This window comes from Pelodiscus sinensis, chromosome 17 (genome assembly GCF_049634645.1).
Source record: "Pelodiscus sinensis isolate JC-2024 chromosome 17, ASM4963464v1, whole genome shotgun sequence".
Classification (NCBI taxonomy): domain Eukaryota; kingdom Metazoa; phylum Chordata; order Testudines; family Trionychidae; genus Pelodiscus; species Pelodiscus sinensis.
Genome location: NC_134727.1, coordinates 31,845,649 through 31,865,489, shown reverse-complemented (window position 1 = coordinate 31,865,489; position 19,841 = coordinate 31,845,649). Strand labels below are relative to the sequence as shown.

Genomic DNA, 19,841 nt, shown 5'->3' with positions numbered 1-19,841 from the left:
CTGGGGGCCTCCCTGGAAGGGCAACATGGACTCTCTCCCTCAGCTCCTGTCTCCATTAGAGAGGTTAGAATGTGGGGGCAGGTGGCTCTGCGGGAGCCAGCATGCACAGGAAGCAGGCTTAAAAGTTGGCTCCCTGCATGTAACTGTGATCCCAAGCGCATAAGTTAACCTGCAGGCACTGCCGCCTCACTTCCCATTGGCCGTGGTTCCCAGCTAATGGGAACTTCAGAGCTGGCACGTGGAGCAGAGGCAGCACATTGAGCTAGTAGCTGGAGGCACATGTCACCGCTTCCTAGGAGTGGTAGGGAGCCTGCTCCCTCCCTGTCATTCTTTCCGGCCTCCCCATCCCCCCCTCAAACACTCGCGGTAACCCCAAGCTGTCTTCCCTCCAAGCACTCGCAGTGCTCTGACATGTCCGCCTCCCCCAAGTTTTAGTCAGTAGTACATAGTAAAAGTCATGGACAGGTCCTGGGCTGTGAATTTTTGTTTACCGCTTGTGACCTGTCCATGACTTTTACTAAAAATACCTATGACTATAACATACTCTTAATCATTATATATGGATAGTTGGGATTGTGTTTTCCATTGCATGTTACTTTGCACTTATCAGTGCTGAATTTCATCTACTATTTTGTTGCCCAGTCTCCCAGTTTTGAGAGAATTTTCTAACTCCTCCATCTGCTTTGAAGTTAATTATCACGGATCATTTTGTATTGTCTGCAGATTTTGCCTCTTCACTCCTTACTTTCTTTCCAGATCATTAACAACTGTATTGAACAGCACAAGTCTCCATACAGATCCCGAGGGGGCCCTGCTGTTCAGCGCTGTCCAATGTGAACACTGTCTTTTTTATTTGTTCATACTCTTGTTTTCTATTTTTCAACTAGGGAGGTGAATGGTTAATTGGTTAACAAGGGGACGGGGCAGGGCTTGAGGCTGAAGCAGCTCTCTGACCATCATGGGCAGGGGGTTACTCCAGCCCTGCAGGGCCTACCGTGCACTCCAGCTCAGCCAGAACAGCCTCTCTCCACAACGGGCCTGGGCAGTAAAGGCATTCTGGCCTGGCCAGAGCGGCCCCTACAGCCCAGCCCAGCAGGTAGGAGGGCCACTTCAGGCTGAAACAGCTTTCCCTGACCCCGATCCTTTAATCAGTAACCAATTAAACATTCTGTTTAACTGGTTAACCAATTAAATGGGATTTTACATCCCAACTTTCAACCAGTTACTGATCCACGAGAGGACCCTCCCTCTTATCCGATGGCCACGTAAGTTTCCGTAAGAGTCTTTGGTGAAGGACTTTGTCAAGGCTTTCTGAAATTCAAAGTCCACTGTATCGACTTCATCGCCCTTCTTCTCATTCTTGTCGCCACCCTCAGAGAATTCGGATAGACATGTGACTTCCTTCTACACGAGCCGTGCTGACTCTTCTTCCTCAAACTGTTGAGCTGTGTCTCTGATCATTCTCTTCTGTATTATAATCCTGCCAATTTGCCCGGCCTCACACAAGGCTCACTGACCTGTATTTACCAGGATCTCCCCTGGAGCCCTTTTCAAAAATTGGCATTACATTAGCTACCTTCCGGTTATCTGGTACAGAGGCTGCTTTCAGGATGGTTCTGCAGTGCGACTAACTGTGGCGTTTAACCTGTTGTATGGGCATGCATCCCAGAGATCCAGTCCAACCGAAAGAGAGCACCTCGCTTTCACCCTCTCTCCCACAAAAATCATGTCTTCTGCCAAGCAGGAGGCATCGGGGGGACTTGAAAACATTGGGGTTGCGTTAGAGCAGTGGGTGTCAAATTCAATTTACCTTAGGGCTGGTGCCAGTCCGCAATCCTCCTTGTGAGCCAGTGGGCACCCCACTCTGGTAAGGTTATGGGGGGTGTCTCCACATATCCCCCCCACATCTCTTGGCCTCACCTGCTGGCCCTTTCCCGCTCTCACTCCGTCCCTATGCATCCCCCGGCCCTGCCTGCTGCCTCTGGGTGATGTAGTGGAATTTAGTGTTTAGCCTGGGAGATGGCAGTGGAACGGAGCAGAGGCTGCTGCGTTGTTCTCCTTCCCCACGGCTCCTGCCACTGCAGTGAGTTTGGTAGTGGTGGGAGGGGGTCCGAACTCTGCTGCCGCCCCATGCTAGGCCCTCCCCTCCCCAATATCATCGCCAAGGCAGCATCTCTTGAGGGAAGGGGAGAGGGCGCAGTGGGGTGGGGGCAGAGCAGAGCCTGGGCTTGGGGGAAGAGTATGGACATCCTCCCCTCTACCTCCAGGGCCGAAGAGACTCACGTGCCAGCAGCCACACATGGGCCTGATGGTGGAACTGCTTGGGCTGTAGATGGCCCGCCGGACATCAGTTTGAGACCTGCATTAAAGTGAGCATAGAAGATGCATAGAGATTGGCCACAGAGCATATCCCACCTGGCAGAGACAGTAGTAGGGTGGGGGGGAGAGAATGAAAAGGAATTTGGACAGTCGAAGTTCTGCTGGCCCAGTTAGGTTGCTTGAAGAATGATCATTGGTGAGAAGGAGCGCCCTGAAGCAAGCTGAAATGCTGCTTGCAGAGTTTTAGGGTTCTCTGAGGTCATCCTAAGCACAAATGCCTGCTTTGCTTGGAGGTTTCCTCCCTACACAGCATGTAATAAGCTGTACTCCTGGGCATATAGGTCCTCTAGGGTCCTCTCAAAAGGCCCACCTCTTTTGTGCTTTTGAAAAATCTCCCCTCCTTCTGCTCCCCATAAACAGCCACCCAGCTGTCAATACAGCTCACAGGATGCAGCCTGCTGTGTACACAACCCTTGACCGAGGGGTTTCCCCTTCTCTTGCTTATCCTTCCCAGGTAATGATTGTGGTTGGCGGGCAAGCGCCCAAAGCCATTCGGAGTGTGGAGTGTTACGATTTCGAGGAGGATCGGTGGGAGCAGGTAGCGGAGCTTCCCTCTCGGAGATGCAGAGCAGGTAAGTGGACTATCGCCATTCGCCTCCATCACTTTCCTACTGCATTTCTTTAGGAGACTGAAGTGTGTCCAGCCCCTCTCTGTTACCAGTCACCAACAGCTCTGCCCTCCTTCCTCTGCCTCCCCCCATGGGCCAGGAGAAGACTTCACTCCCTCAAATGGCCACAAAGCCACATTGCTCCCCACTCTCTCCTTCCGTCGCACCAGGCCTGGCTTCACAGTGGGAGCCCACTTTCCCTGCTGTCTTTTCTGGAAAGAGCCAGGAGCAGAGATCATTCACTGGATTTTAGGAATGTAAAAACCGCTGAGAATAGTTAACCAGTTATGCAATTTGTTTAACCAGTTAACCACTGGTTGTGGGTGATAGGGCTGCTCCAGCCTCGTGGGCTAGGCACTGCTCCACCCCGTCATTGTCAGGATCCTCTCGGCTGAGCCGCCATGGTAGGGGAGGCCCTCCAGTTAACCTGTTAGGCAGTAAGCATGCCTGTGGGTATATGTTTATTGGTTAACCTTTAATGTTCCTACTGGATTTGCAGTTTGAAATAGATGGAATTTTTCCTAGCAGAGTAGGGATGTTAAATTGCGTTTAATCAGCTAATCGACTACTTGATTAGTAGACAAGGGAGAGCACTGCAGAACTGCAGTGAGGTTAGCTCTTAGCCCAGGAGCTAACCCCACTGCGGCTCTGCCTTTTAAATATATTAAGAGCTGCCAGTTTCTTAATGTATTTAAAAAGCAGAGGTGTAGTTTAAAAGTTGATTCCTGTCGGCTCTTAATACATTTAAAAAGCAGAGGCAAAGTGTCTGGGACCTGGTGCAAGCCGGGAATCAGCTGATTACTGGTTCGCACCCAGTCCCCCCCGCTGTGCCTCTGCCTCCCCTGCAGAGATGGTGCGGGGGTAACCGGCTTTTAAGCTGGCTCCCCCCTGTACCGGCTCCTGCTCTCTCCTCCCTTGCTGCCATTCTCTGATAGAGGCACCAAGGGGAGGGGGAAGCGGCTAGTCGAGTCACTACTTGACTACCCAGTAAGCATATGCTTATCGGGTAGTTGACTAGTCACTTACCTCACCTCTGCTATAGGGATATATGTGGCATTGAAGCTTGTACCTTCTTGCAGATCTGACTGACCCTATAATCCAGCATCCAGAAATGGCCCCCAGATCCACACTTGTTTCTCTCCCTTTGAGGCCCCTTGACTTTATCTGGGTCTCTCACCTAGCGTGGAATGAGCATGTTTCCCTGGGATAATATTCTGTATGTGTGTTATGTGCATTATTTTCCCTATTAATCTGGACGTTCTGTCTTGTTTAGCTCCGATGGTTATACAGTGCAAGTCAATGCAAAACAGTTGCAAATGTCCTATTTATCCCTTCTCTCTTAGAAGTTCCAACAAAGTATCTCTTCTCCAATCTACCTGTAGGTGTGGTCTGATCTCTAAACCTAATGCGGAGACTCACGTCTCTCTCCCCTTGTGACAGGTGTGGTGTTTATGGCAGGCAACGTTTATGCCGTTGGGGGGTTTAACGGCTCGCTGAGAGTACGAACGGTAGACGTGTATGACGGTGTGAAGGACCAATGGACGTCAATTGCCAGCATGCAGGAGCGACGAAGTACTTTGGGGGCAGCTGTGCTGAATGAGCTCCTGTATGCGGTGGGCGGATTTGACGGAAGCACTGGTATGTTACTGCACAAAAGCCAGGCAGCCAAATGAATTGGTATTGTACTCATCCTGTGTTCTCTGTGGAAGTGCAATCATCAAATGGCAAATTCCCTCACAGTAGAAACCAGCAGTTAGTCCTGACTGGTTCTCTACACCCGTAATTCTAGCATTGTGTTGGAAGTCTTGTGCTTATTTTTTTCCCCCTCTAGCCAGTAAAAATCTATTCTACAAGAATCTGACACTGTAAAAGGAAATGTTTCCATAGCAAACATCTTTTTTGTAGTGATCTTGCTATTGTAAAGCAAGTCATTTGCTTTAAGTGACCATCCACAGGAGAAGGAACACCTGATTCACTAGTAGATATGGTTATTGAAGAAGATGGGATTGGGGACCATGGGGATATTTTTCAAGTGCTTGTTTCAGAGGCACTGTTGGAAAGTGTCGCTAACGTAGGCATTATTACTGTTGCCTTTTTTGACATGAAAAAATAATTACGTTTATTTTGCCGGTCATGCTTGAATGGTTCAAACTACAGCTGAGCAAATAGTTCGCTTCTAAAAACTCCACCTCTTTTTTTTCTTTTGAATGTATTAAGTGTTCTGAAATTCTGCTTGCAGAGCTCTTTGCAAGCATTTCCTGAGCTGTAATTTGCAGGTGAGCTGTTTAAATGCCATTATTTTATATTTAAAGTTTCAATTGTGTTGGCTCGTCTGGTTGCCAAAGGTCATGTAGTATTGTTTCTCTTTCCTGATTAGGTTAGATTAAAATGTATCTTAGAACCAGTTTTCTGGTGTAAATATGAATTTGAAATTGGCTTTCTGGAACTATTCTCTAATATAAACAATGAGAAGTCCTGTGGCACCTTATAGACTAACAGCTTTATTGGAGCATAAGCTTTTGTGGACAAAGACCCACTTCGTCAGATGCATGTCAGGATTTCTCGTTGTTTATGCAGATTCAGACTAACATGGCTACCCCTCTGATACTATTCTCTAGTAGTCAATTAAAGTTTTTTAGGCAAATGTTTTTTCCAGTAAACCGTTCAGTAAGAATATACATGGAAAGTAATCACAAATGCAGCCAGAGCAGCCTTATTTAAGAATTTGAATGAACTCTAATATAGAAGTGTTCTGAAGTATTTAGCCAGCTCTAATTTAGACCCAAGATGGACCATAGTTTCATATGATTTTAAATGGAGATGGGTGAACTGGTTTGGATTAAACAAAAGCCGTCTCTGCACTTTGTGTCAAGGTGAAATATTTGCTTGTCACTTCTCCCGCATCCTTCCTTGTCCTTCTATTTTGCACACTTCAGTGCTTCCAGGTTCTGCCCAGGACTGGAAGGGAAAGTACCAGAGTTACTGCAGGAGACTGGTTTTCTGTATTTCCAGCTGAGACCTGTGTGCTTCAGAAAGTTCAGATAACCATGCAGATTTTGGGTGTTTAGGCAAAACTACCTCCGCCCTTCCCAAAGGGCTTGTCTACACAGATCTTTACCAGTTACACTGGTACAGGTACTCTGATATATTGGTGTAACTCCCTCTGTGGGCACTTGGACTTTTAAAACTTCTACAGATGAAACATAAGCCATACCAAAGGACTCTCGTATCAGAATAAGAGTGTCTGCCTGGTGTTACACCCAATATCACCAGAATGGTTTCAGTTCACACTGTAGCTCAGGCTTGTATAATTTTTCAGTGTAGACACGCTCCCAGTTACCTTTACAAGCTTGTTATGAGCAAACCTCAAGGGGCTCAGAGGCAGTTCTAAAAATCTTTGCATTGCACTGAATTTAATGCTGCTTGAAAGGACGTTTGCTGTTGGGCTATCCCAGTGGAGGAGTTCTGGATCTAGGCCCCAGATCCAGTCTCTTATTCCCACCACAGTGGAAGTGGCAGCAGCACCAGGACAGGAAATCTTCTGGTAAGGCTCAATAGGAATCCTCCTGGCTGCAGAAGGAAGAGCACTGATGGGAAGTTATCAAGCGGTTTTCCCGTGTGTGGAAGGAAAATGGCCATGCAACTGCCATGGGGGAGTGGGGAGGGAATTGATAACTGCAGGAAGCTTTAGTCTGGGTCACAGGAAAGATGGGTTTCCTAAGGGGGGAGAACAATATAATGCTAATTATCCTTTTAAATAGAAACCTTCTGTATCCCCTTTTCACCTAGGTCTGGCATCAGTAGAGGCCTATAGCTATAAAACCAATGAGTGGTTTTTTGTGGCTCCCATGAACACAAGAAGAAGCAGTGTTGGAGTTGGCGTTGTGGAGGGTAAGAATAATAGCAGCCATTTCCATCACTGAAGTATTACTGTTTACAGCGAAAGCACAATTGTTTAAATTCTAAGCGATCCTGCAGCAAAGAGGGCAGGAGCTGTTCTTCAGATGATCCCTGCAGCAACTTGCTGCCAGATGAGCACAATAACAAGCCAAGCCAGCTTCTAACAGCTACCTTCTAGATAGTTGGCTTATTTGTAAAGATTTTATTTTTACGTGACTCAATTCTGCAGCTTTCTATGTGCTCTTTGTTGTGCGAGAAAATTGTATCTTTTGCCATCCACGCTACATGGAACGAAATCTTGATACTAACGTGGAAGCCAACAGGAGCTGGTCATCTCTCCTGCTTTGCATGGGGTCTTCTCAGTTTTGTGGTGGGACACTAACATTGTGTGGGACATCTCTGGCTGGTGAAAAAGGATATGTAGGGGTGTTTCTGTGGTGGTCATCAACAATTACTGTGATAGATAATGGCAACCACAAGAAGGTGACACTTAAAAATCTTCCTTCAAAGACAAGGGCCAAAACACAATTAAAACCCTGGCACTTCAGTGGGATTACATACCGCCAACAAATTCATAAGGTTCTGAGTCTGTATCGTACTCAGCTGTGGCATTGCCCATCCTATGTTGTGCGTACATGGGGAATTTACAGTAACAAATTTCGGTACTAAGTCAGCTCAGGGATGGTGCAGACAAGAAGAGAGGGCAATTGCATTTGGTGAAATAGCTACCAGCATGAACACATTAGTATGAAACTCCTGAGATCTGGTGCCAAGTGGGTTGATTTTATTTTATCTTTCTTAGGATTCAGGGGAACAATTGCTTTAGAATATGAATTTCTTTCCATTTTGTGGTTTGCAAAATCACCTCTGAACTTGTTGGTGGTGTTTTTATTAGGCAGCTGTAATTGCAGTGGGTTGTAGTTGTCTCCCGTTAGTACAGTATGTGCCAATTGCTTGGTGGAATTAGCTCCCGTAGGTTACAAACTCCCAATTCCTGGGATTGCAAATGGGCTGGTTTGGCCAGTAAGTGGGAATGGAATGGAAATAATTTCTTTTTCAAAACAGGGGGCAGAGGAGGAGAAAAACTGAAGCACTTGCAATCTCTCCTATCTTGGTATCATCTGTAATCTTTATTAGGGTACTCTCTATGCTATTACCTAAATCGTTGATGAAGATATTGAACAGATCTGGTCCCAAAACTGATCCCTGTGGAACCAGCCCTGCTTGTTATGCCCTTCCAGCATGACTGTGAACCATTGATAACTATTCTCTAGGAATGATTATCCAACCAGTTATGCACCCAGCCTATCATAGCCCCATCTAGGTTGTGTTTCCCTAGTTGATTAATGAGAGAGTCATGTAAAACTGTATCCAATGCTTCACTAAAGTCTAGGTGTACCACATCTACCGCTTCCCCCTTAACCATAAGGCTTGTTATCCTATCAAAAAAAGCTATCGGGTTGATTTGACATGATGTGTTCTTGACAAATCCATGCTGACTGTTACTTATCACCTTATTATCTTCTAGATATTTGCAAATGGATTCCTTAATTATTTGCTCCATTATCTTTCCTGGCACAGAAAAGCTGACTAGTCTGTAGTTTCCTGGGTTGTCCTTATTTCCTTTTTTATAGATGGGTACTATATTTGCCCTTCTTCAGTCTTCTAGAATCTCTCCCATCTCCCCTGACTTTTCAAAGATAAGAGCTTAATGGCTAAGATATTTCCTCAATCAGCTTCTTGAGTGTTTTTGTCTACAGGTGATTGATATCAATGTAAACCTATTATCAGATATTGAATGCACCCATTTTTCTCTGATTAGCCTGTGCTGTGTTTGTTTCTTGTAGGTAAACTGTATGCTGTAGGGGGTTATGATGGAGCATCACGTCAGTGCCTTAGTACAGTTGAACAGTATAATCCAGCTACAAATGAATGGACCTACGTAGCTGATATGAGCACTCGCCGCAGTGGTGCAGGTATTTATTTAAACAAATCTCTCTTTCCTGTTTCTCAGAAGTGTTTGATTCATACACATCCCGCTTTTATTCTCTGTCACTGCATGGTGAGGAAATGAAGACGGTCTCTTCTTGTGTTTGCTAATTCTGAGTAGTGAAGTGGATCTTGGTGATTTGGAAGCTTGCAATTGCTCCCGTGACTGGATTAAATACCACCCCCCTCCCCCAGTTTAAAATTACTCTCTGCTTTGAACAGTGACTCTGAGAAATGGCATCATGTCTGTTGTCTCTGAATTGCTTCCATATCAAACTTCCCTTGTCCGTATGGTAAAAGGACAACTTTTCTAATTGCCAGCACTGCAGACTCACCCTGGGACCGGAAAACCAAGCTCTGACTACACTGTGACTAGCATCTTCCACTACTTCATTTCTTGTCCCGTGGGCTTCATTTCTTGTCCTGTAGGTGTTTTGTTTATTCCCAGTTTGAGTGCTCCAGCTTGACCCAGTTTTTAATGAGTGGGCAGGCCAGAGGATTGTAGACAAGACAGGGAACAAGAAGTTCCATTCTTGACTGCTACTGGATCGTCATGTGGCTTTACGCTACTGACAATTCACTGCAATGCTTTTCCTGAGTCAGGACTACTTGGTTTTTGGGTTTTTTAAAGTTACAGGCTAACACGGCTACCCCTCTGAGACTGTAGAAGTTTTATCATTCTAGTGTAACATGCACAGTGGAAACTCACTCATGCTAAATGTAAACATAGTGAAAACTGTTAGAAGATGCTGTTTCCCACCTTGCTCCCTCCACTGAAAACTAGGACCCAAAATCAAACCCTTTCTTTTGGGGATTGCCTTTACTACTAGCTAAAATAATTGTCTCTGAGGTGTATGTGCTACATTCTCCATCATTGTTCATAGCACTCTTCTCTTTGGGACCTCTCTCTGCTCCTGCTTCTAATTATGCTTGTCTCTGACATGCCAGCCCTTTAATGCTCCTAGGATGGAGTTAATGGGGCCCACATGGTCTGAAATCGGGGTCAGTCAGCAGAAGACCTTTACATCTCTATGCAGGCTCACTGAACCTGTCTCACTCTGTGTTACAGGGAAGTAGAATGAATATTCCCCATTGTCAGTCTGTGGCAATGTGCATTTGACATTCCTTGTGTATTCTGGTAATAATGAATCTCGGCTTCTGGTGAAGTGTCCTTATTAAACTGACTGCTTTGTAAGTATTTCTAATACAAATCTCAGAGGACGAAATACTCTCTCTAATATTCTGAGCATGCTCTCACTTGCCTGCCAAATGCTGCTGCTCATTTTCTTTTCCTCAACTGGATACGAGTTGCAGCAGATTATGGCAGTTATCAAAACAGGCCGTGAATTTTCCTCTTCTCAGGGGAAAATGCCAGTAATGGAATCAACAACTTAGAGCAATAAAAAGCGACGATTGGTACAACACCACTCCAATAAATAAAACAACATTCAGTGCCTCTGGCATCCTTAGCTCAATGCTGCCATCTAATGTTCTCAGGAAAACATGTGTTTCTGCATACGGGGATAGTTGCAGTTGAACTCTGATTGCTAGCTGCAGGCCCTATTCAGGCTAAAAAAAATACATGTATTCTGGCAATGTATTGACTGGCCTCTTTCTGTGTGCTAGACCAAGAGAAAAGAACCCCTTTGCTTCCTGAAGGGGTTGTCCTCTCTTTGGATCTGATGTGACCTGCATTGATACAGAAGGAAGCCTACAGGCATTACAGGTGCAGAGGCTGTTTTAGGCTAGTTGGGACATTTCTAGCTTTTACATTTTTAGTCTCCATATATATTAATCTAACCAACTTTTTAAAGGCATGTCCTGGGCCGGATACACAGGAATTACACTCTGTCGAAGAAACAAACCTATGAGCAACATTAGGCCAAATTCCAGGTTGAGTGGAATAGTACATTGCCGTGGCCTATGGCAGTTTTGTTTGGCTCCTGACATCCATCTTTGCTTTCTTTTGACTCCCTGGAGTGGCCCAAGTTATACCCAGTGCTTAGCAGGGCCTGGGGCATGAATGAGGACCACTTGGTCTTGGCTAAAATTGAGGCCAGAAATTATGTTGGTAGGTCAGGGACAGCATGGCCACCCCTCTCTGATGAGGTGTTTGTGTCTTGCTTTTGCTCTTCACATTCACAGTCCGGTTAGTCTCTCGCCCAATACAAAGTGAACGGGCCCCCCCTTTTGCTTCCTGTGTCTGTAAGCAATCACTTCTGCTTATGCCTAGCGCTGGCTCCGGGGAAAAGAGAAGAAAGCATCCACGTAGTGTGCATAGGAGAAGAGGGGGAGACAAGGTCTCATTAACTGAGGCATGGTGACAAGAAGAGGGAGAAGGGAACCAAGTACAGGAAGGCCAGGACAAAGATGTGGAGGAGACCAGCAGACAGAGAAGCTGGGGAAACAGAACAGCTGGGAGAAAGGGGAAGAAATAAAGAGCAAAACTAAACAATGGGATTAACCTGAATTTGAAAAAGGCAAATGCACATGAGGGAGAGAGATAACTCCGCATCAAATTCCTTCCAAGCATGGCTGCTCATGTACAGAACGATTGTAGCTGCTGTCATGCTGTTTCACCATCACGAATAGGAAGGGAGGTGTCCAGGAAACCAACCTCCCCACTCCCTCTTTCTCAAGGGGTTGTCCACGTTATGGACAGAACTAACCTAGCACGCTAGACCGGTCTAGTAAAAAAATTACATTCGCGGTGTGAAGGATATGAAATGTCTTCCCGTCTGAGTCTGGATGACTCTGTCTTCTGCTTGGCAGGCGTTGGTGTTCTCAGTGGACAACTGTATGCTACTGGAGGGCACGATGGTCCCTTGGTGAGGAAGAGCGTGGAGGTCTATGATCCAGGAACAAACACCTGGAAACAAGTTGCAGACATGAATATGTGTAGAAGAAATGCAGGTAACTGCTATTTGGGTTCTGTCTGTATCTTAATTGGCTTCATGTGAGTGTATTTAATGGTAGGGTGTGAACACGGTTACAGTGCATAACTTAGGGTGTGCAGGCTCCTGTAATGAAGAAAAGACAGAGGCTGAGGGGTGTAAGTAGATTATTGGTTGTAGAACAGTGGTTCTCAACCAGAGCTGTGGGATGCCCGGGAGGCCACAAGCAGGTTTCAGGGGATCTGCCAAGCAGGGGCCCAGGGCAGAAAGCTGAAGCTGGGACACATAGGGGCGTAGCCTGGGGTCCGAGTCCCACCACCCAAGGGTGGAATTGGACCCAGCCTGACCCAATTTAACTTCATGGGCCTACCTGTGACATGAAGTTCTGGGCAGTTGCCCTGCTTGCTACCCACAAATGCTGATCCTGGGTCATTTATGCAGGAAAAACAGCCGGTGTGACACAAGTGGGCCATGGAGTTTGTGTGGGATGTTGGAGGCTCCCAGAAAGAAAAAGGTTGCAACCCCCTGATCTAGCGTTTAACAGTATGCCCGTTTTATTCATAGGTGTGTGTGCTGTGAACGGGCTACTCTATGTGGTGGGAGGAGATGATGGTTCTTGCAATTTGGCCTCTGTGGAATATTATAATCCCGTCACTGATAAGTGGACGTTACTGCCGACCAATATGAGCACTGGAAGAAGTTATGCAGGTAATAAGTGAGTAGAAGAGGTGGGAACAGAACCCAGGATGTGCTTTCTGTGCATAGCTGTCTCTACCAGGTCAAGGAGTGTATAGTCCAGGGCTACTCAATACGCAGGTCACTTGTGGCTCGCGGCCCGTTGGTTTGCAGCCCGTGGTGCGATTTGCGGCTTACAGTGCAGTTTGGGTTGATAGGTGTTTTAGTAGTTAAATGCCTGAACTGTTGTGAAGCAAAACCAAAAAAGTAATCAATAGAATGGTCTTCTGTTGAGATGCGTTCTAGTAGTTAAATTCCTGGACTATCATTGCTCATTAAAAGTGCTGTCATATGGGTGGAAATCGGGTAAATATTGCATTTTATTAATATCAGCGGAACTGACTTCAATGGGGTCTGTGTTGTGTAGTCTTGCCTTAATCTTTGTATTCCTGCCAATCAGTGTGAAAGAAGCTATTTGCATATATATTTGCATGTATATGCAACCCCATTTAAGTTGTGGCCCTTGGCGTGTGCTGTGAATATCATTGTCGCCCCAAAAGCTTCCAAAGTTGAGTAGCCCTGGTACAGTCCTTAACCTGATGATTATGCCTCCTGGTCATGTGGGGGTTTCTTCTTTTTTTGCTCCTCATGGCTTCTGTTTGGAGAGGATCTCTTCAGAACTGGGAATGGCAACTTTCTTTGCACCCTTTACTGCTGGTCTTAAGTTCGGCAGCATGTGCCTGTCTCAGCACAACCCTGAAGTTGTTGGGCAGTTTGTGACCTCTGTTTGTCCATTCTCACAACAGGGGTGGCTGTGATTCATAAACCGTTGTGACACCTACTCCAGCCAATGTGAGGAGCAGCAGTGAGGTGAATCCTATTGGGTATTCTCGAGAAGATGCCGGACGCCTGATTTTATCCATCTCTTTGCTGTTTAACTCCTTGCCTGGCAAATACTGCATTAAGAATCCTCTTCCGTGGATAACGCAACAACGTGCCAATCCCAAGGTGTTGCTTGTTGTCCTTGGTGCAATCCGTTGTCTTTGGACAGCCAGTTTCCTGGAAGAACACTGTGTTTAAACAGTTACCAGAGAGACTGAATTTCATGTGTGTCACAAAATGCGACTGTAGGGAATGTGAGTAAAACCCAATATTGAATGTCTTCACTACTGATGCTTTGTTCACACCTTGAATTAAGCTATTTACTCACTGCTCCTGGAACTTACTACTGACCATGGCATCTTCTAACCACCAATCTTCAGAAATACTGGACCAGGGTGCTGGCTTGTGTTTGACATTATCTCAGTCACGTGTACATATGTCACTGGATAACAGTTTGTATCCCTAGCGCCATCATGACTGGAGATATCCGTTGTGTGTGATTTTTCTGATAGTCTGCTTTTATATACAGGCTAGGATGTCCTGGGTGGGCAGTGGCTTGCCCAGAAAAAGGTGAATACCTCACCATGCAAAAGTTTTATAATCCCACAGAAACATGCTGCTCTGGAGGAGCATATTGCTCCCATAAAACATACACTGAACTGAAAATCAAGGAAAAAAGTCATACCCCGGTGTCCTGCACATTAAGGAACAGAACTTTTAAGCATAATGGTGTGTCTTGCTGAGCCACTAACATGTCTCCCTTGTATCCTGCCAAATAATCCTCCATCACCCAAGAAGTGATTAAAGACCAAGATAAAAATGCCTATGATGTCTTAACGCTTCCAGAAGAGGGGACTCTTATTCTTCAGTGTCATTGTTCTTGTTTTTAAAACGTTTTCTGCATTAAATGCTTTCTTCCATCCATACAAAGTAGTTAGCCGGAGCTTTAGAAAAGCCTTCCAAAAAGGATTTTAAACCGTGAAAGTTTGGCGCTGCTGTCACTTTTAGTAATCTCGTGTGTATCCACAGTCCTGCTAGCTTGTTTTCTCCTTTTTAAAAGAATGGTGTCAGCTTTCAAATCATGTGTGAGACTCCCAGCATACCCTACTGCGGGGCATCATGGCACCCTTCTGGGTATCCACTAGTTAAAAGTAATACCAAAGGAGACTACAAATGAAAAATAGAGTGTGTGGGGGAGGAGAGAGAAATAATTATTATTATCTCATCTCACTTAACTTGGTGCGTTTTACAGGACTTTTGATAGATTCAGTTTACCCTAATCGAGTCAGTGAGAGCTTTCCTGTACAGGGACATTGACCTGCAGAATTACAGCGGTATTACTATTCTTAGGGTATAACTCCCAAAGCGGACTCATACCCTTTAAGATCAGAAAGGACAATCATGATTAACTAGTGACCCTCTGCACATTGGCAGACCACAGAACCTCAGCCTCTCACTTGCTTTCGGAATAAAAGTGACTTTTCCCACTGCGGCTTACGTTGCTTCGGAAGCAATTTAAGTGGTCCTGAAGACGTTCCTTGCATTCTGGAATACAGTACTCACTTCAGGAGTTCTACCATTGCAGTTGTATTGGAATATTTATAGTGCAGTAATTCTGCTCATCAGTGTTCCCATGTAGACAAGCTCTCAGTATCTCCTTGCTCAAAAAGCTCTCCGTGTCATCCTTGTTCTTAGAAACAACAACAAGGAGTAGAAAAACCCATTCAAACTGTTCTTAAAGGAATATAAAAATAAGTTACAATGTGCTGATTTCAAGGGGAGACTGACCAGGAAGCAGAATATTTTAAAAGGCAGGGCTTGTCTACATGGAGACTTAGTGCAGGTAGCAAGCTGGGATGTAAATCTACAGTGCACTAGGGACTGTGACATCAATGTACACTACGGAGCTCTTTGTGATAGAGGGTTTGCTGGGCCTGTTAGTGCCCAGCAAGTTAGTGCACTGTAGATTATCGCGTTAAGTTTCTGTATAGACATGCTAAAATTGACTTAAAAATGCAAGTTGACAATGTCCCTTTAACTGGACATAAGCTCGTGCGTTGTGCACCATCTCTAGGACATGTTAAGTAGCATCACTCATTCTGTGTTTTGAAGTGAACTGTCCACTGTAATGATAATCCAGATATTGGAGAGAGAAGATGGTGAGGCAATGTCATTTAATGGACCAACATCTGTTGGCGAGAGACACAAGCTTATAAGTTTCACAGGGTTCTTTTTCAGGTCTGGGAAAAGTACTCTGTGCTTCAGAGCTGTGTGCACGGTAGATTGTTTGGCATCAGTAGATAGCACATATTCACAATGGCTACAACTACACTGCATACAGTATTGATATTGGCAGCTGGAGTGTTGTGGGTCGAATGAGGAGGGTTCTGGATAGAAGGAATAAGGTGCCATGAACCCTCTCCTTCACCCTCACTCCATGCTCTACAGTCTAAATTGCTGAAAAAAAAGTCAGTGAAATGAGTTTTAAAAAAAAAAAAAAAAAAAAAAAAGATGGTTCTGCTAGCTGTTGGTTCATTATTGTGTGTTGTCTCCATAACTACTCGCCAGGAATCTGATGTAAAGGCCACTGAAGTTGATGGGAATCTTTCCATGGACATCACCGGGCTTTGGGTCAGGCTCTGGGAGGCATAGCTACCTCCAACAAATGAGCTTCTGTTACACTTGAGCGAACCATCAGCATTTCATCCCCCAAGTTTCACTTCAGCTGTGAGTAGTCTGTCCAATGCTGCACAGAGGCTACATCTACACTACGAGTTTTCTCTGCAAAAAATATGCAAACGTGGGACTCATGTGCATGAGTTGTGATCTCATTTGCATATTTTCTGCTGATCTGTTTTTGTGCAAAAACAGGCAGCGTGGATGGGGTTTTTTTGCGCAAAAACACCTTTTTCCGCAAGATCGATAAACCTTTTTTGGGGCATAGGGATCTTGGAGAAAAGGGGTTTTGCGCAAAAAGAAAACGTCCACGCTGCTTGTTTTTTCGCAAAAACCCCAGTGCAAAAACAGATTGGCAGAAAATATGCAAATGAGTCACGCATTTGCATATTTTTTGCCTAGAAAACTTGTAGTGTAGATATAGCCAGGATGAGGTTATTCCTAAATTAACTCAATAGACTATGGCAGTGCACTTTTGAGTAGTTCTAAAACATCTCACTGGTGGTTATAATATACAGGATGAAAGGTTTATTGTCTTTACCTGAGAGGTGCACTCACCTTTTTGGACAATGGGTTTTGGTGGCTTATTGCTATTCTAAAGTGGCTTTTATGCATACACATGGCCTGGGGAAAACCACTAGTGCATACTGGACGTAGCTAGGAACCTGAGAGTTGGTCAGGGATCATTAATTGTGTTTTTGTCTCCAAAGCCATTTCTTATCGCTTGGAAATGGCATGCATCTTTCCTTCCTTCTCCAACATTGCAGCATTATGCAAGTCAAGTGACCTCGTTTTTCAGCTATGCAAATATGGACATCTGTAACACACAACAAGCCACTTGTAATATCGCCTAAAAATGCTTTTGAAGTTGTCTTATTGGACGTGTGATTTACTGTTTATATTAATTCTGAGCACCTGAGCCAGATCCTTTCAAATGTTGCCTTTTTTTAGGATGGAAACTGTAGCTTTAGTGCTAACGAATTGTAATGTAAATATTTTTATAAGATAATTTTTAAGAATTTTTGGATTATTTTTTATTGTCCTTGATGACGTTCTGTTCCATTCTGTATCAAGTTCTTACACTCTCATGCTGTTTTTGCCAGCCACGGTGTGGGCGTGAATTGGAACATTTTCTGCACAGGAAATGGCAGCACTGTAACAAAGGTGGGATAAATTATTTTTCTCTCGTGTTAATTCTAACACATTAAAAGGCTACTGCTAAATTCAGCATTATGAATTTTAAATTATTTTGTTACCTCAGTTGCTAAGAACAACATCTTAGGTTATTAGATTTAAAAAAAAGGAATTGTAAATGTCTAATTAAACTTTCTCCTGTTGATTTATTCTTTGACATTCACTCACCTCTGACAGTGAAACCAGGCTGACTGTAGTAAGTTTCATTTTCAGGCTCTGCCCTGTGAACTGTGTTGCAGCTAGATGGGTTGTAATATAGGGAGATTGGTTTTGAGCCCAAACCTAATAATGAAAGCAAATCTGGTAAGTGCATGACGTTTTGCAAGGTCCTTTTTATTCCTTTCCAGGTGAAAATGTTGGGCCGTAACTTCCTCATAATGTTCCTTCTTGACTGTCTAGTAAATTCATGGCCCACTCCTAAGCGCAGATTTCTTTGCAGGATCAAGACCGTAGGCCTGGTCTACACCTTAAGTTAACCTAGCTGCGTTGCTCAAGGGCATGAAAATTTCATACCCCTCAGAAATGTTGTTAAGCCACCCTAAACCCTGATATGCACACTGCTCCGTCAATGGAAGGATTCTTCTTTCGCCCTAGTACTGCCTCTTAAGGTGTGGACTTACTACAGTGCCAGGAAAGCTCCTTCTATGACTTGTGCCGCTATCACGCTTGTAGTTTACATGTACCCTTTGATTCCGTAAGGGTGGCTCATAAGGTCCCAGTTCAAGAGGGAGCTTTCTTTGGAAGAAGGATGTATACACACAGCCTAAAATCTTTTCCTGCAAGCTTGTTGAGACGTTACACAAGACTGTGCTTCTAAAGCTGATGAACAAATGCAAAGTCTCCTCCAACATTATTAGTTACCTCAAGTTTTTGGTTGTTTTTTCAAGTGAATTTTGAATCAGCGCCTTATTTTCCATATTGGGTCCAACAGGTAATTTGTGACCAAAGCCAGTTTTTTGTTCACTTCTTTTATCTAGGTGTTTTTTTCTATGTAGATTTGTAAAGCTCTGTAAAGACACTTGGCAACATTGTGTGAAAATGCAATGCATATGGCGTCCTTGTGCTATTTTGAAGACCAAGATAAACTATCCAGCAATCTGTGATGCCTGCTGATCAGACAGTAGCAATGGTTCAACAGCATGCTCCATTTTGTGGCTTTAAACTTTGGGAGGATTAGTGTCTAACATTAAGGCAGTTACACCATTCATTTTAAGAGACATACAAAATGGGATGGGTGCATAAATCTTATCCATGGTAGAATAATGTTGCTCAAAACTCCAGTGTTTGAAAATATGTATTGTAGTGTGGAAGTAAGCTAAACAAATTAATTAATCTTTTGTTCTTTTTTTGCTATCAGATTATAAATTATTTTATTTCTCTCTACAGTGGCAAAAAAGTAAAACAGAAGATTTAATTTGTATATTTTAGGTGTAAAAAAGCTTAAGAATAATGGGAGAGTGTGAAAGTGTTTACCTGGCTGCAGAGATGTTTTTGTAAAACAGATTGTTGGCATAATGGCTGATACAATGACACAGTCCATTGGTTGACTTCTTAAACCTGTCACTTTTTGCATAGGTGTCAAGGACCAAATCTCTTGTGAAGTAATTCACTTGGCAGATGTTTTATCCATTTTGGCAAACGACTTGAGAAATGGTCATCATAGAAATACAAAATCAACAGGAAATTGCATTATAGTTTCCAATACATTTTGCTTTAATTTGAATAAAAATTAACGTATGCAATTCCTCTTGGTCAATTTGGTTTGTTCAGCTCCTGAACGTAGTTGCATTGATGTGCAGGGATGGGATTTTTTTTTTAATGCAGCAAATATAGGCCCTGATCTCACAGCTTGACCCATACAAGAGGACTCTTGCTTCATCTGGAGCTCCATTACAGGATAAGGGTCACAGTTTGATTAAAAACTAAATTGCTGTGGCTACTGCCAAGAGTCCTGGAAACCAAACGAAGACTCCCATAGGATTCTCTCTACAGTCAACATAACTGAATTTAAAAGAGAAATAATTTTACAAATGTTATTTCTATTGTGTTTTACATGGCTCGTGTGGAAGCATCCTCCTCTAAGAATAACGAGGAAAAATTTGAAAACATGTAACAGGGTCTGAATGATCTGCTTGTTTCTTGCAGCATTGCCATGTTGTCAGTAGTCACTGCCATAGATCTGAAGCCTCCATGTCTCAAGTTGGTTGGAGTAGAGATTGCTCTGAGATCCTCTATTGTTGTCATGTCAGCTTACACCAGGGTGAGGGTCATGCTCCTTCAGATATATGTGCCAAGCTGCTGGTAGGCCACAAGGCTGAAGGTGGTTCAGCTGCACTGAAGGAAGGATAGGCGTAGGCAACCCTCTCACGCTGTATGTCCTGACGCCTGGATTTGGCTTTTCCTGCTCTGGGAGAATTGTAGGCAATCTCTTCAGGGACTGTCTTAGGCCTGGTCTTTACTCCAGGGAAGATCGATGATGCTGCAATCGATCTTCCAGAGTTTGATTTAGCGAGTCTACATAAGACTCACTGAATCAAACTAGAGGGCGCTCTCATCCACCTCTCCTGCGGACATGGTGCCAAGCTTGGCTTAAGTTGTGTACCTTAAGCTGAGTTTCTGGGTCTAGTATAGACTTGGCCTTATT

At 44.3% G+C, this 19,841-nt stretch overlaps 1 protein-coding gene across 9 annotated transcripts in view; it reads left to right on the top strand.

The window, feature by feature from the left end:
- KLHL3 (kelch like family member 3) overlaps positions 1-18,941 on the top strand; it is a 114,267-nt gene extending 95,326 nt beyond the window's left edge. For all 9 annotated transcript variants that reach the window (XM_075900450.1, XM_075900451.1, XM_075900456.1 and 6 more), the window contains 7 exons: positions 2,834-2,951; positions 4,428-4,625; positions 6,777-6,878; positions 8,735-8,863; positions 11,649-11,789; positions 12,335-12,478; positions 13,252-18,941. In XM_075900450.1, the coding sequence (XP_075756565.1) occupies positions 2,834-2,951; positions 4,428-4,625; positions 6,777-6,878; positions 8,735-8,863; positions 11,649-11,789; positions 12,335-12,478; positions 13,252-13,280 (861 nt within the window). In that variant the 3' untranslated portion in view covers positions 13,281-18,941. The remainder of the gene's footprint in view (positions 1-2,833; positions 2,952-4,427; positions 4,626-6,776; positions 6,879-8,734; positions 8,864-11,648; positions 11,790-12,334; positions 12,479-13,251) is intronic.
- Positions 18,942-19,841: the final 900 nt, after the last annotated feature.